The 17,432-nt window shown below is 37.5% G+C and overlaps 1 protein-coding gene and 1 pseudogene across 7 annotated transcripts in view; both read right to left on the bottom strand.

Annotated features, from left to right (window-relative positions):
* Positions 1-17,229, bottom strand: part of LOC147003540 (sulfotransferase 2A2-like) — a 64,796-nt gene extending 47,567 nt beyond the window's left edge. For 4 of the 7 annotated variants that reach the window (XM_085842194.1, XM_085842197.1, XM_085842195.1 and 1 more), the window contains exons 1-3: positions 17,006-17,228; positions 15,733-15,941; positions 12,951-13,077 (exon numbers count right to left, since the gene is read on the bottom strand). In XM_085842194.1, coding sequence (XP_085698320.1) covers positions 12,951-13,077; positions 15,733-15,941; positions 17,006-17,141 — 472 coding nt within the window. In that variant the 5' untranslated portion in view covers positions 17,142-17,228. Of the gene's footprint in view, positions 1-12,950; positions 13,078-15,732; positions 15,942-17,005 lie in introns of all 7 variants that reach the window. The other 3 variants (XM_085842193.1, XM_085842192.1, XM_085842191.1) reach the window with 1 other exon arrangement.
* On the bottom strand, positions 9-8,487 carry LOC147003541 (histone acetyltransferase KAT6B pseudogene; annotated as a pseudogene).
* Positions 17,230-17,432: the final 203 nt, after the last annotated feature.

Raw genomic sequence — 17,432 nt, 5'->3', positions numbered from 1 at the left:
CTGTGTGCAGGGAGAAATAGAGTGTCAATTACAAAGCACTAACACAGGGTCTGCTTGACTGTCTTCATTTTCTGAAAGCAGCAGCAGAAAGCTTCACTAAGAAAAATGTAAGTAGTCTGTATTTATAGCATTAAACATGATGTTTGAGGTTAATACACAAATAGAGAACTGATGAAATCAAGTTCATTATCAAACTCATTACCACACAGATTTACCATTGATGCCATGAGATATTCTACTGCCAAGGTGCAAGGACAGAGGTGTGTGCTGGGGGAAATCTATCACACCAATACAGCAATCCAGAGGTGATTTCTGTAAGTACCAGCCTCCTGCTGAGGTATATGAAGTCAACAGAAATATTTGATAACAGAGATGGGAGAACAGTATTTTATATGGTGTTGGAAAGAAAGATTCCCATCAGTACAGCAACCTACTGGCAGAAATCTAATAGATGTATAAATCAAAGCTATATGACATCATTAATAATCACATCAACAAAATTAGTAAAGGGGATAAGGCACCTTTGTGTGTGTGTTTTTGTTTCTCTCTCTCTCTCTCTCTCTCTCTCTCTCTCTCTCTCTCTCTCTGTGTGTGTGTGTGTGTGTGTGTGTGTTTGTAAGGGAGAGACCTTGTGTGTGTTTGTAAGGGAGTAGTAAGCACTAAAATTGGCTTCTATATTAAACCTTTTGCTCCAATGTTCAGGGATCATTTTGGATGTGGATGTGCAATATTATAGAGGCAGAGGTGGTGGATGACTTCACTAAAACAGTGTTTTCTGAGCACTTCACTGCAGTTGGACACATGAACCCAGCAGTTGTGACAGTATATGCAAGACCTGTGTAAGCTTAAGCCAGACAGAGTCCCGGCATGGAGCAAGAGGTTGGTCATGATGTGCCAAGTATGAGGAACTACTAGTGATTGATAACTTCCTGAAGAAAGTCAGTTTATTTATGAGTGTTTATTCAACTACAGTGAATATTCATACACCCAAAAATGTATAGGCAGAATTAATTGGAATGGATGGTTTTAAAAAGCAATAGGACTGGAGAGATGGCTCAGGATTTTGGAACACTTGCTGCTCCCACAGAAGATGTTGGTTCAGTTTCCAGTACCAACATGGTAACTCACTATTTTCTGTAACTTCAGTTCTAGAAGACAATTTATACTTTTGGCCACTATGGGAAATGCTCTCATTTTGATCCACATACATACATGCAGATAAAAGGCACCTAGACATAAAAAACCTAAATCTTAAAAAGATAATATACAAAGTTGGGTGCTTATGGAATTAGAGCAGTATACCGGAGGAATCAGGAAAGGGAATGAATGTGATAAAAACGCATTGTATGGAGTTATCAAACAGTTAAAAGATATATTTAAAGACATTTTATACAATGATCACAGATATAGTGAGTTTACTCAAAGAACATTAGTTTTGTAGCCTGTTAGAAAGAAGATCAATGAAAAGAATACCTCAATTTAGAACTGTAAACATGGGGATTCAGAGAGAATAGTAAGCCCTAGAAAGTTGAAGTTAATGAAGTCATTAATAAAGATTTATTTTATTTTTTAGTTTTATATATGCCTATGTGATGTTTGTGAGATTGCATGTCTGTGTGGTTATATTTGCAAAGGAGAGAGGAGGATGTCAGTTACTCTGAATCTGGAGTTATAGGAAATCATGACCTACGCAGGGGTGTGAGTGTGGGGAACCAAACTCTAGTCCTCTAAAAATGCAGCCAGTACTATAGATCACTGAGCCTTCTCTCCGGCTCCTAATGGTATCACTTTTAAAAGAAAGATATGAGCAACTTTATTGAACAAGGAAAAGTAGAAATTAACACAAATTCAAAATTTTAAATGAAATGAATAGATTTACAAAGGGGAATGAAGGGATTGTTTTATGGCTTAAGGTATAAAAGTGTTTATCATATAAGCCTTATGAGGAGATCTCATTTTCTGTAACCTGAATAAATTAGAAGGAAATAATTGACTCCACAAAGTTGCCCTCAAGTCATCACTGATGTTCTGTGACATGTGTGTATCCACACAGACACTATGCACACATACAACCCAGATAATAATAAAGAAAGTATCATTAAAGGAAAAAAGAAATAGGAAACTGGATTCAATCTATAAATACCCCCAGAAGACAGACTTAATGAGAAATAATGTAGATACCATTGGCATGTGTGTATGCATTTAAACATTGTCCTAATTGTTAATTGATGATATAGAAGGATAATGTATATTTTGGGCAGCACCATTCCTTACTTAGTGGGATCATGAGAAGGATAAATGGAGGAAAAATCTAAATGAAGGCCAAAAAGCCATGGCCTATACATTTATTCTTGTTCATGACTGTGTAAACAAAGAAAGTAAATAAAAATCAGTGAGAGATCTGCTAAGCCAAATATAAAGGTAGGCATCTCAGAAAAAGAGACTCATTAACAATTCTAAAGGGAAGGAAGTCTGGAAATCAGTATTTCAAGTTCTAAAAGTTAACTATTTACATGTCAGAGTAGTATATCTAGCATGGCTACTTGTCATAACTGATGGAGAAATTTAAAAAAATATATTTTTTCCAATTTTCTCCTCCTCCTCCTTCTTCCTCTTCCTATTCTTCTCATACAGATTCAGCTTGAACCCCATCTTCCTCTCCTTGCTTTGCTTCCACTTGGAGAGCCCTTGCTTCTCTCCATTTAGTCACACTTGTCTGCACTTTAGAGGCTCAGGATTGTCTTTGCTGCCTTCTTTCAAGTGTTTTGCATCATTATCTACATCTTTTCTACAAAGGGCAGTGTTTTTGAAGAAATGATTGTCTTTTCCTTCCTCTTCCTCTGTCTGCCTTTTCTTCCCTGGCTGATGTTGGAATGCTTTCGTCAGAACTGGCTTCCTGTCCCCCTCCTCCACTGGGATCCCACAGGTAGGCTCCAGCTGCAGCATTTGTCTCTCCTCATCTGAGTTGTCAAAGGGCTCATTTAGCACTTCTGTCCTCTTGGAAATGGTCTCAGTGGTTACACTGCTGTTGATCCTCCTGCATTTATGACCTCTTTTCTTCTTTACTACAAAAGTCCTCTTTCTTTTAATGGAAACTGACTGTGGCTTAGTCAACCGTGTGGGAGCTGTCTGAATGCTCTTCTCCTCTTACTCATCTTCTTCCTCTTCCTAGTCATCTTCTACCTCCTCTTCCTCTTCCTCACTGCTCTCTTTGGACAGCTCTAACAACTGTCCTCTCTCCCCGGCCACTGGTCGCCTCTCTGGAGAATGCAGGTATTTATTCTTTTTATTGTACTTTTGCAGACGATTGCCTACTGGTATCTCTAGACAACAGGATCCTTTTCTCCTTCTTCTCCCAGAAGCTGGCTTATCCATTAGTCGTTCAGCCTCCTTTCAGTTTCTCCCTCTTCCACAGAAACCACAGCATTAGAAATTAAAATTAGACTCCATCTTAGATTCTCTGGATCAAGTACATTTGGTCAGGAACAGTTCTTCAGCTTTTCCATGTGGCTCAATATCAACTTTTCCCTTCTAATGATGAGAAACCTGCCATCTCTCCATCAATCATATGGAGGTGCTGCATAGTGGTGGCAATGACATGTGGGCACATACCTGTGGCTCTGCTAATGACCTTGATGCTGATGTGCATCTCCTGGTGGTGGTAGAGGTATTCCAAGATGACACTTTTCCAGTAGGCCAGGTAGGAGAGCCAGCCCAGGTTAGAGAGTGGCTTTTCGGGAGACCCTGCTTGGCCTTCTCTTCGAGAAAGCAAATAGCTGAAATCAAGGAGAAAGCATCCAAATCCCTGCCTTTGGTGCTGGGGTATGATTATTATGCAGGCCACATTATACATTTGCTGGCAGAGATTTTCCTTGGAGAAGTATCCAACCACATGACAGCCTTTTTCATCATTTTTTGTAAGGACATTAAAAAGGAATGGCTCAACATCATAATACAATGTGGTCCAGGAATAGCTTGGCTAACAAGCAAAGGTTTTGGCAATACATATTACTCATATTCCCATCAACCTCAAATACTGAATGGCCTTTTGTTCAGTAAATCTCATTTGCTGGAGGACGAAACCATCCACACTTCTTTGAGTGTCTTAGCAAAATATTTTCACTCTTCATATATTTAAGACAGAATTCACACAGGTAAAATTTTGGTAATCTTGCATATTCCAGTGGGTAAGGCAAGGAATACCAGGTTTGGATTTCATATTTTCTGAACTCTATTACTGAGGGGTAGTGACCACAGTCTTCCACTCCACTTTCACACTCTATTTTCCCCCAAGACAGTCCTGGGCCTGCTTAAAAATTTCCAGATCCTCTTCAGTCGGGATATCCTTGTTTCCCATCAGACTTACTTCTGTACTTTCTTTTTTGATGCTTATTTTAATTTTAGTATCAGGTGACCCCATTCCTGTGAATGCACTCATGGATACTTCATCACTGGTTACAGACCTTTATCACTCTGTAAAGTGGTGGGTCACAACACTCCGTATGGTATCCTCTATCACAGGAATAACAAAAAGAGCATATTATCTGCATTTGTGCCCTGGACTTGACATGTGCTGCATGTCCCGCACTCAATGCACTGCCACCTCAAGGCCTTCACATTTGTGGTTAATTCAGGACAAAACTTCAGACAGGATGGGTATCCACTGTTGCCACAATCAGCACAAGAAACAAGTTCTTCTGGTTTCTTTTCACAATTTGACTCTTTAGTCCTCAAACAGAAGCTACATATTGGAATGGGATCAGCACAGGGTATCTTAGTTAGGATTTTACTGCTGTGAACAGAAACCATGACTAAGGCAACTCCTATAAGAAGAGCATTTAATTGGGGCTGGCTCACAGGTTCAGAGGTTCAGTCCATTATCATCAAGGCAGGAATATGGAAGTATTTATGTAAGCATGGTGCAGGAAGAATTGAGAATTCCTCACCTTCAACTCAAAATGGACTTTCAAACTAAAGTTCTCAAAAAAGATAAGGAGGGACACTTCTTATTCATCAAAGGTAAAATTTACAAGATGAACTCTAAATTATAAACATCTATGCTCCAAATGCAAGGGCATCCACATTCATTAAAGAAACTTAGCTAAAACTCAAAGCACACATTATAACTTTCACAATAATAGTGGGACACTTCAACACCCCACTCTCATCAATGGACAGATCCTGAAAACAGAAACTAAATAGAGACACAGTGAAATTAACAGAAGCTATGAAACAAATGTATTTAACTGCTATCTATACACACTTCATCCAAAAATAAAAGGATATACCTTCTTTTCAACATGTCATGCTACCTTCTCCAAAATTGACCATATAATCAGTCACAAAACAGGCCTAAGCAGATACAAAAAATATAGAATGAATTCCATATACTCTATCATATCTCCATGGACTAAGGCTGATCTTCAGTATCAACATAAATAATAGAAAACCCACATACACATGGAAGCTGAAGAACACTCTATGTGATGATAACTTGGTCAAGGGAGAAATAACGGAAGAAATTAAAGACTATTTAGATTTTAATGAAAATGAAGCCACAACATACCCAAACTTATAGGACACATTGAAAGCAGTCCTACAAGGAAAAGTCATAGCTCTGAGTTTCTCCAAAAAGAAGCTGAAATGAGCATACACTAGCAGCTCAACTGCATACCTAAAACCTATAGAAATAAAGGAAGCAAAATCACCCAAGATTAGTGAGTGGAAGGAAATAATCAAACTTATGGCTGAAATCAACCAAGTGGAAACAAAAAGAACTATACAAAGAATTATCCAAATCAAGAGCTGGTTCTTTGAGAAAATCAACAGGATACATAAACCCTTAGCTAGACTAATTATAGGCACAGGGAAAGTATCCTAATTAACAAAATCAGAAATAAAAAGGGAGATATAACAACAGAATCTGAGGCAATCCAAAAAATCCTCAGATCCTACAACAAAAGTCTATACTCAACAAAACTGGAAATCCTGGATGAAATGGACAATTTCCTAGACAGATGCCAGGTACCAAAGTTAAATCAGGTTCAGATTAATGACCTAAACAATCCCATTTCTCCTAAAGAAATAGAAGCAGTCATTAATAGTCTCCCAAACAAACAAACAAAAAAAGCCCAGGACCAGATGGGTTTAGTGCAGAGTTCTATCAGAACTTTAAAGAAGACCTAATTCCAACTCACCTCAAATTATGCCACAAAATAAAAACAGAAGGTACTCTACCCAGTACATTCTATAAAGCCAGAATTACTTTGATACCCAAAACATATAAAGTCCCAACAAAGAAAGAGAACTTTAGACCAATTTCCCTTATGAATATCCATGCAAAATTAATAAAATTCTAGCAAACCGAATCCAAGAAAACATCATAACCATCATCCTTCATGATAAAGTAGGCTTCATCCCAGGGATGCAAGGATGGTTCAATATACAGAAATCTGTCAACATAATCCCCTATATAAACAAATTAAAAAAAAGATCATCTAATTGAATGCTCAGAAAACATTCGACAAAGTCTAACACCCCTTAATGATAAAAGTCTTGGAAAGATTAGGAATTCAAGGCCCATACCTTAACATACTAAAAGCAATATAGCAAACCAATAGCCACAATCAAACTAAATGTTGAGAAACTGGAAGCAATCCCACTAAAATCAGGTATTAGGCAATGCTGCCCACTCTTTCCCTACCTGTTCAATATAGTACTTGAAGTCTGTCTAGAGCAATTAGACAACAAATGAAGATCAAAGGAATATAAATGGAAAAGAAGGTGTCAAAATATCACTATTTGTAGATGATATGATAGTATATCTAAATGACCCTAAAAATTCCACCAGAGAACTCTTAAACCTGATAAACAACTTCAGTGCAGTAACTGGACATGAAATTAACTCAAACAAATCAGTGGTCTGTCTCTAGACAAAGGATAAACAGGCTGAGAAAAAAAATCGGGAACTAACACCCTTCAAAATAGTCAGAAATAGTATAAAATACCTTGGTGTGTTTTTATCTAAAGAAGTGAAAGATCTGTAGGATAAGAACTTCAAGTCTCTGAAGAAAGAATTCAATGAAAATCACAGAAGATGGAATCATTTCCCATGCTCATGGATTGGCACGCTTAATATAGTGAAAATGGCTATCTTGCCAAAAGCAATCTACAGGTTAAATGCAATCCCCATCAAAATTCCAACTCAATTCTTCACCCAGTTAGAAAGGGCAATTTTCAAATTCATCTGGAATAACAAAAATTTTAGGATAGCCAATACTATTCTCAATAATAAAAGAACCTCTTGTGGAATCACAATCCCTGACTTCATCTTTACTACAAAGCAATTGTGATTAAAAACTGCATGGTACTGGTACAGTGACAGAGAGGTAGATCAATGGAACAGAATTGAAGTCTCAGAGATGAACCCACACAACTATGGTCACTTGATCTTTGACAAGAGAGCAAAAACATCAAGTGGAAAGGAAACAGCATCTACAAAAAATGGTGTTGGCTCAACTGGTGGTTAGCATGTAGAATAATGCTGATTGACCCATTCTTGTCTCATTGCACAAAGCTTAAGTTTAAGTGGATCAACGAGCTCCACATAAAAGCAGAGACACTGAAATTTATAGAGGAGAAATTGGGGGTGAGCCTTGAAGATATGGGCACTGGAGAAAGATTCTTAACAGAACACCAATGGATTGTGCTGTATTATCAAGAATTAACATATTTGGCCTCATAAAATTGCAAAGCTTCTGTAAGGCAGAGGACACTGTCAATAAAGCCAAAAGGCAACCAATAGATTGGGAAAAGATCTGTACCAATCCTAAAGCAGATAGGGGGCTAATATCCAATATATATAAGGAACTCAAGAAGTTTTACTACCTCTCCTTTCTACTTTCATATTCCTTTTCTTTGTGTGCGTGTGTGTGTGTGTGTGTGTGTGTATGTGTGTCTGTGTGTGCATGTGTGTGTGTTTGTTACTGGAATATAGGAAAGGAGTCATTTTTATTAACATGGGTACCTTATCAATAGCTAATCTACTTAAAAAATAACCTCTCTCCATCAGAAGCCACTAACATGATATAGAGGCTGGAAAGTGGAAGATCTCATGAGCACTGCTCCTATCTACTAATAATTGCCTATAAATCCTCAAGAAATGGGTAAGGGGTTTGTGACCATCTCCTCTCTCCTTGATAGGATATTGAAGGGATCACCTTTTGGAAGTTTTGAGCAGTAATCAGAGATAATATGAGTCCAAGAGTGCTGTGGCCAAATCATATCTACAAATCAATGTTCCACATCATTCTATCCCATCTTTAGGTTCTTATATCATACCTTCTTCCTTGATGTTTCCTAAATTTATACTATGGGCTATTGATGTCTCATTTATGGTGAGCACTAAAAGGGTACTTATTCTCAGCACTTTGGCTAGTTTTGAGTTTTGGCTAGTCTGAAATTACCATTGCCTATTACAAGAAGCATTTTTACATCAAGGTGATGGTAGAGATATGTTAGCAGAAAATTATGATTATTTAGAAGACAAGTTGATGTTCACATCATATATATTTACCAGAATAACAATGGCAGCTTCAACACTATGATCTATTCCCTCCAAAATGTGGATATTTAACCATGTTGAATAAACATGATGTGAAATCTTCTCAATGAAAATAAAAAAAAAATGACTGTTTAACCCCAGAACACAATAGCTATTATTAAGCATATGTTGTGAAGATGGTTGAAGTATAGATGACAGTGTCCACAGCTGAGTAAGTGTTAATGACAATCTCCTAATAACATCCTGACTGACACTGTGAGGGCTATTCAGCAGGAAGGCACAGTGCAGCTGACTCCCAGCATTCTTCCTTCATGTCCCATGACAAGCACATAAGGATGTCTGTAGCAATAGTGTCTTACCAACTACTTTTTGATGGGCAGCTGACAACAGTGACAATTGCTCATATTATTTGAATCCTCGGGCATTTTCCAGGCAAAAACTCCTAGGGAGGGATGTCTTCCAACACCAGCAATGGAGCTTTCATTTAACAAGCTATGACTTCTACAGGCAGTTTTTTCTACCTGTATAAGGTATCTTGACTAGTATATTAATGAGCTTCCAAACATGTGAGTTTCCATAAGGCATTTTCATATATTCTTGTTTTGATTAATTATATCCTTCATCTTACAACCCTATCTTTGCATATACCACCCCACTCTTATATTCATTCCTTCACTCTCATATTAAAGTATTTGGGAATGTCTCTTTCTTGTTCTTCTAATGTCTCCTTGCTGATTTCTGTCCTTTATATGCACTTTGATTTAAACACAATAAGAAGTTATGTAGGATACTCTTATGACTAACAACAAATACTATTTGTCTATCTGTGCCTAGGTTACCTCATTAAGTATATTTTCCAATTGTATCTACTTTCCAAAGAAACTCAAGTGTTATTTTTATACCTGAATGAAATTTCATTCTGTAGTGTACACACATCACAATTTCATTATCTGTTTTTCAGTTGATGGGCACATAGGCTGAACCTGGCTATTTTGGGTAGAGTTGAAATGAGCACAGATGTTCAACTACTTTTAGTAGTATATATCTACGTATGTAGGAATATATACCTAACTACACAATAGCATATACCTAAGGATGTAGTATTATATATCTAAGTATATAGTAGTGTGCACTTAAGTGTGCTTCTAAGTCTGCAGTATTATATACCTAAGTACTATGCTATGTCAGTGCCTAGCAAATACAGAAGTGGATGCTCACAGTCATTATTGGATGGAACATAGGGCTCCCAATGGAGGAGCTAGTGAAAGTACCCACAGAGCTGAAGGGGTCTGCAGCCCTATAGGTGGAACAACAATATGAAGTAACCAGTATCCCCAGAGCTCATGTCTCTAGCTGCATATGTAGCAGAAGATGGCCTAGTTGGCCATCATTGGGAAGGGAGGCCCCTTCTTCGTGTAAAGTTTATATGTTCTAGTACAGGGGAACACCAGGGCCAAGAAGTGGGAGTGGGTGGGTAGGTGAGCAGGGCTGGGGGAGGGTATAGTGGAGTTTCGGGATAGCATTTGAAATATAATTGAAGAAAATATATGATAAAAATTTAAAAAATACAAAATTTCTAGACAAATGGATGGATCTGGAGGATATCATCTTAGTGAGGTAACCCAATCGCAAAAGAACACACATGATATGAATTCACTGATAAGTGGATATTAGCTCTGAGTCTCAGAATCCTTTTTAGAATGAGGAACAAAATACCCATAGAAGGAGTTAGACAAATTTCGGAGCAGAGGCTGAAGGAACGACATCCAGAGACTGCCCCAATATGGGATTCATTCCATGAACCATCACCAAACCCACACACTATGACAGATGTCAATAAGAGCTTTGTGAAAAGAGCCTGATATAGTTGTCTCCTGAGAGATCTTCCAGTTCCAGGCAAATACATAAGTGGATGCTCACAGTCATCCATTGGTTGGAGCAGAAGGTCCACAGTGAGGGAGATAATGAAAGTACCCAGGGAGCTGAAAGGGTCTGAAGCCCCATAGGATGAACATTAATATGCACTAAACAATACCCTCAGAATTACTTGGAACTATACCACCAATCAAAGAAAACAGATAGTGGAGATTGTTACTTATAGCTGTATATGTAGCAGAGGATGGCCTAGTCGGTTATCAATGGGAGGAGAGGCCCTTGGGCCTGTAAACGCTCTATGCCCCAGTATAGAGAAATACCAGGACTTGGAATGGGATTCTGTGAGTTGGTGTGCAGGGTGAGCAGGGTGGGTCTATGTGATTTTCAGAGGGGAAACTAGGAAAGGGAATGTCATTTGAAATGTACATAAAGAAAATATATCATAAAAGATTAAAAAAAATAAAGAGGTAGTTGGAAAAAGGAATAAAATCAGCTAGAATGGAAAAAAAGCAAGAATGGTAAGTGGGCTATTATTGAGATCAAAATCCCTGTATACCTGTATGGAAATATCAATAATAAAACACTTATTATACGTGATTAATATATTTTAATAAATATATAAATCAAAACAGTGTATCAAGAATCCCCTACCTCACCTCTGAAAATATTTTAGAGGCAAATCGGAGATTGGTATTTATAATATTTAGAAAAATGCCATTTAAGAAAATGCTGGATGATCAGGCTAATATATAAGATGCATAAGAAGCCATTACAAAACGACTAAGAAAATTGACAAATGAAAAGCATGGTAGGAAGTAAGCAACATTTGTTATGTTTCTGTTCTGTGATAAAACACCAAGATCAAAGGCAACTTAAGGAAGAGAGAGCTTGTTTGTGTCAGGCAGAACGATAGGAAGGGAAACCTGGGATTTCATTTCCTTAACTACATTCAGGAAACAAATGGAGTGTACTGAAATTGGTTTGAGTGTTTGTTCTCTCAAAGCCCACCTTGAATGGAATACTTTTTCCAACCAGTCAGTGCCTCATAAAACATTCTGAAAAAGTGCCACCATTTGGAAACCAAGTGTTGAAATCTGGGGGCCTATGTGGGCCATTTCTTACTCAAATGATGACCGATGTCAATATAAAGATTAGGTCTGTAAAGACTAGATACTGCAAATGGTACTTAAATATTATGACATGGGGCCGTCTGTGACTGTGTCCTGTACTGTGGTGGTGTGTGAGAACAGAAAGACTTCACAATCAGTGTTGAAATGATTATGAGTCCTGGGCCCATAGACTTGTTGAATGTAGAGAGATAAAATGGAGCCTACAGAATATTAAAAGTCTAGAGATGAAGGCAAGTTAGGTATCATACATAAAACTGTGGGTTTGAGCTCCAGCATCCAATAAGTAGAGTATACAGTAGGTGCTTTTAGACTTAGAACTTAAGAGGTATCAGAAGAAGGAACAACACTTCAAGATCACCCCAAGCTATATAGAGAATTCAAGGCCAACCTAAGTTATCTCTCACTTTGTCTTTTTTAAAAAATTACTCTGTGACCTGGAACTGGGGAGACTCCAGAGTCTCTATGGTGATGACTCTATCTGAAACTCTTAACAGTAAGTGACATGAAGCCTGAAATGCCACCTCCTGTAGGCAGATAGGATTCCCAGTGGAGGGATAAGAATAGCAACGCTTTCAGAAAACCTTTGACCCCAAATGTGTCCTAAACAGAAGATGTCCGGAAACAAAGATGGAGCAGAGATGGAAAAAATGGGCAATTATTGACTAGCCAAAATTTAGACACACACCATGGGCAAGAAAAAATCCATGACACTATTACTCTGATATGCATGCCTACAAGAGCCCAGAATAAGTGCACTCTGTGAGACTCCACCCAGCAGCTGAATTAAAAGAGAGGTATAAGTCCACAGCCAAACATTAGTTAGAGCTCTGGAAGTCTTTTGGAAAAATTTGAGAAAGATTTGAGGGACCCAACGGGGTTAAGAACTCCAGATGAAGACCAGAAGAGTCAACCAACCTGAACCTTTTATCACTCTTAGAAACTGAACCACCAACCAAAAAGCTATCATGAGCTAGATCTAGGGGTCCTGCACATATGTAGCAGATGTACAGCTTGGTCTTTGAGCAGATCTCCCAAAAACTGGAGCTGGGTCTCTCCATGAACATGTTTCCTCTCTGTGGATCCTATTCCTTTATCTGGGTTGCCCTGTCTTGTCTCAATGGGAGAAGACACACCAAGTCCTGGGGAGAATTGTTGTGTCATGGTAGGGAAGTACCCTAGGGGCAACTATCCCTTCTCAGAAGAGAAGACGATGGGGATATGAGCTGTGAGTAGGGGTCATTAAGAGGAGATGTGTTCTGAATATTGTGATATAATATAAATAAATAAATTTATAGTATATAATATGTATTAATAAACAAATTAATTAATGAAATAAATGTCTCTGAATTTCCCCCACCTCCTATATTTCATAGATTACTCACCATTTCCTTTGAGGAACCATTCAAAATAAGTTCCAAAAGACCCTGGATTCTTCACAACGTTTTTGTTCCTCCAGAAAAAGTAACCAGACACAAGAATATCTCTGGGATTTCTGATGAGATAGATCGCCTAGAATGGACAAAAATGTAAATGAATGTCAACAGTTATTCTCACCTTTTGACTGTCATAATTTACATGCAATATTCTAATATCTAAGGGTTTCTAAAAACATTTGTTATTTTTTGTGGGCAAAAAATATACACATGTGAAAAATCTATAATCATAATTCCCCTTTTCTAATTTTATTTGATTTGTAAAAATGGAACAACAAAATGACTAGTTCATTAGTAGTGTAAAATATCACAGACTGATTCGACAGTTCTAAAGATTACAATAACAATTGGTTATCCAACAACAAATGCCAAGCCTGTATAATATACATACAAGTAATACTGTAGTGACTGAGAATGGTGTACTGAAGTAATTTGGGATATACAGATTTATTTAGGAATATATTGATTATTTATTTATTTAGGAATATATACTGTATACATTAAAAACATGTAAATATATATCTATATAGGAATACATAAACATAGGAATATATTTAGGAATATATATATGTTCATATGCATATGTATATATATGCAGCATGAATCAATGAAAAAATAAACTAAATATGAAAGAGAGGAAAAAGTGATATATTAATGTATTTGGAGGGAGAAAAAGGTAGGGGAAAATTATGTATATAATTATATTTTATTATAAAAATTTCAAAACATGAAAGAAATAAATGAGAGGAAATCATCATTTAAAAAAAAAGATTTGTTATTTTATATATTGGAGTACACTGTCGCGGTATTCAGACATACCAAAAGGCATTGGATCCCATTACAACTGGTCATGAGACACCATGTTGTTGCTGGGAATTGACATCAGTAACTCTGGAAAAGCAGTAATTGCTCTTAGCCCTGGAGCCAACACTCCAGCCCCCAAAGTAATCATTTTTAATAAAAGGAACTTCAGATTTTGTACCAATTCTTCTAGATCTCATATTTTTTAACTTCAAAAATATTGCTTTATGCATGTCTGAGTGCACACATTATTTTTTGCTCACCATATGTGGACAGAAACCCACAGACATTAAGTAAAAGGGGGTTGGATGCCCTGGGAGAAGAGTTGCAGAGTTGTGAGACACCATGTGGGTGTTTGGAACTGAACCTAGGTCCTTTGCAAAAGAAGCCAGTACTCTTAACAGCTGAGCCATCTCTCTCAGTCCTCTTAGAAATTTAAAATATTTTATTGGATATTTTTATATACATTTCAAATGTTATCATCTTTTTCAGCTTCCCACCTCCTTCCTGGAATCCCCCAATCCAATCTCCTTGCCCCTGCTTCAATGAAAGTGTTTCCTGACCCAATCATCCACTCCTACTTCCCAAGGATAGCAAAAATTATCCTCAACAATAAAAAAAAAGTACTGGATGAATCACCATCTCTGATCTCAAACTGTATTATAGAGCAATAATGATAAAAAATTGTATGCTATTAGTACAATGAAATGTAGGTAGATTAATGGAATAGAATTGAAAACCCAAAATTGATCCCACACTCCTATGTTCAGTTGATATTTTGCAAAGCTTCTAAAATCATCCATTGGGAAAATGATAGCATTTTCAACAAATTATGCTGGTTGAATTGGCTGTCACCATGTAGAACACTGGAAATCGATCCATTCTTACCTCCTTTTACACAGCTCAACTCCAAGTGTATCAAGAACTTACACATAAAACCAGATACACTGAAACTTATAGAAGATAAAGTGGGGAAGAACCTCAAATGCATGGGACCAAAAGGAAACTTCCAGAACAGAATAGAAATGGTTTATGCTTTAAGATCAAGAATTGACAAATGGGACCTAATAAAATTGCTAAGTTTCTGTAAGACAAAGAACACTGTCATTAAGACAAATGGAAAAGAGGAACACTCCTCTATTGCAGGCGGGATTGCAAGCTGGTACAACCACTCTGGAAATCAGTCTGGTGGTTTCTAAGGAAATTGGACAGAGTATTACCTGAGGACCCACTCCTGAGTTTATACCCAAAAGATGCTCCAACATATAACAAGGATACATGCTCAACTATGTTCATAGCAGCCGTATTTATAAGAGACAGAATTTAGAAATAAATCAGATGTCCTTCAACAGAGGAAAGGATACAGAAAAAGTGGTACATTTACATGATGACATACTACTCATCAATAAAAAACAATGACTTCTTGAAATTCATAAGAAAATGAATAGAAATAGAAAATATCATCTTGAGTGAGGTAAGCCAATCTCAAAAGTATTCAAATGGTATGCATTCACTGATAAGTGGACATTAGCCCAGTAGGTCAGAATAACCAAAATATAATTCACAGACCACATGAAGTTCTAGAAGGATAACCAGTGTTGATACTTCCATCCTTCTTAGAGGGGTGGGGGACAAAAAACTCATGGGAGTAAAGATGGAGACAAACTGTGGAACAGAGACTGAAGGAGAGACAATACTGATACTGCTCTATCTGGGGATGGATCCCGTATTCAGTAACCAAACTAAGACACTATTGTTGATGCCAAGAAGTGCATGCTGTAAGGAGCTGTCTCTGAGATGAAGAAACATCAGCATCACCTAGTGCATGAGAATCCCATCTTCACATTTCAGCAAGACCTCCAGGACTTGTCAGGTAAAATAAGTTGAAAGAGTGTTTAGTCAAAGAAAATCTCAATCACTGGACACTGACCTTGGCCTTGGAACTGAATAAAGACTTGGAGAAGAGATGGATGGGAAGATGGGAGGTTATGAGTCGTGGTCCTTCCTTATTGATTATTGCAGAATATCCTATATCAGCCTCTAGCCAGGGTGAGCGTTCCCAAATGGGCACAGTTTGGTTCCACTTCGGATCTCCCTTGGTCTGAATCAAGCAGACAATCTCACTCAGCCAGTTCGTTCCTGAATGAAAAGGAAAAGTGACTGTTACTCATTTCAACATTACTTGTGAAAAAGCCTCAAGTAGAATATATGCCCATACAATTTACAGTGCTGCCCAATTTCAAGCACACAGACTTGTGTACACAATGTCCATGTGACATAAGTGCAAAGTATATTCACTCATCATATTCTAGACTTCATTTTGCAAAACAGAGACCCTATACACAGCAAACAGAAACCTGGCAATGGAATTTCTCCTCCAGCCCTGGGCCAACACCATTCTACATTCTGGTGGAATGAATTTCACTATCCCAGATATTTCAGAATGTTGTAATCATAGCACATGCCCTCTGAGACTACCTCCTTTAATTTAATTCATTGCCACTGAGACTCACCCATGCTCCAGTGTATGACTGAGTACTTCTACTTTTTAAGGTGAATCAATTCCCTTGTGCATATTTATCACACACAGTTGATTTGTGCTTATGTGCTCATTTGTCAGTGGATGTTTCTCTAGCTTCCTTCTCAGAGTTATTGTCTGGTACTTTTTCCCTGTATTCCCACTGCCTATGGAAATTCTGTGTCATTTTCCTTTCAATGTCAGCAACCTAATACTTACTCAAAGTTCAGTGCTTCTTCCACACAGATATCATCCATACCCCAAACTACCATGATGTTGCTTTTTGCTTTCTTGAGTTTTCAGACTATTTCTATGTCCTGGACAAAGTCCATAGTAATTTTACCTGAAACTGTCCTCTCCTCCACATATCCTCACTTACATGTCTTTATCTCTTAATGTTATTTCTTGTATTTATTCTCACCACTCTCACTCTTCTATCTCTTCCACAGAGAGAGGGACCAATGGCATATTCTGCTTTAGGGAGCACTATCATTGTTCTGGTGCCATAGCTGATCTCCTCTGCCCACATAGGTCAGTCTGAGTGGAACACACACAAATCTCCATGCCCACAAGTCATTTTACACATTAATATATAGAACACTCTACTCATCACCCAAAATGAATTAGGATCAAAGTACTAATCTCCCTTATACATTTCAGAATTAGTCTTACTGATGATCCTTACCTGACTTGGGGTAAGTCAATATCAACAAGTCTTCTTCTTTCACCACAAACTTATTACGAATATCTTCCAAAATTTCTTTTTGATATATTTTGGTAGGAAAAGGTATCCCTTCAAACCAATTATAGTCTGACATCATGAATAGCTTCTTGTAGGTGATGTTAGGATTCCAGCCCAGGACACCTATTCAACTTATATCAAATTCTGAGAGGTAAGATTTATAGTGCAAGTAAAAAATCATTAACATTCTTTTATGTGTTTTGAAATATTTACTGACGGGGAGAAATTAATATTGTCACCTACAGTCAAAGGTTACTATATTGAGCAATTTTAAAGTTGTACAAATAACATTCTGCAGAATTTGTGAGACCAAGTTCATGACCCCAAATCAGTGACGCAAGAAGACTTAATAGGACATAGAAATGCAAGT

The sequence above is a fragment of the Mus caroli genome, unplaced genomic scaffold (genome assembly GCF_978045245.1).
Source record: "Mus caroli unplaced genomic scaffold, Mus_caroli_1 scaffold_8, whole genome shotgun sequence".
Classification (NCBI taxonomy): domain Eukaryota; kingdom Metazoa; phylum Chordata; class Mammalia; order Rodentia; family Muridae; genus Mus; species Mus caroli.
The sequence above is the reverse complement of the archived record's forward strand: the minus strand, read 5'-3'. Positions and strand labels throughout refer to the sequence as shown.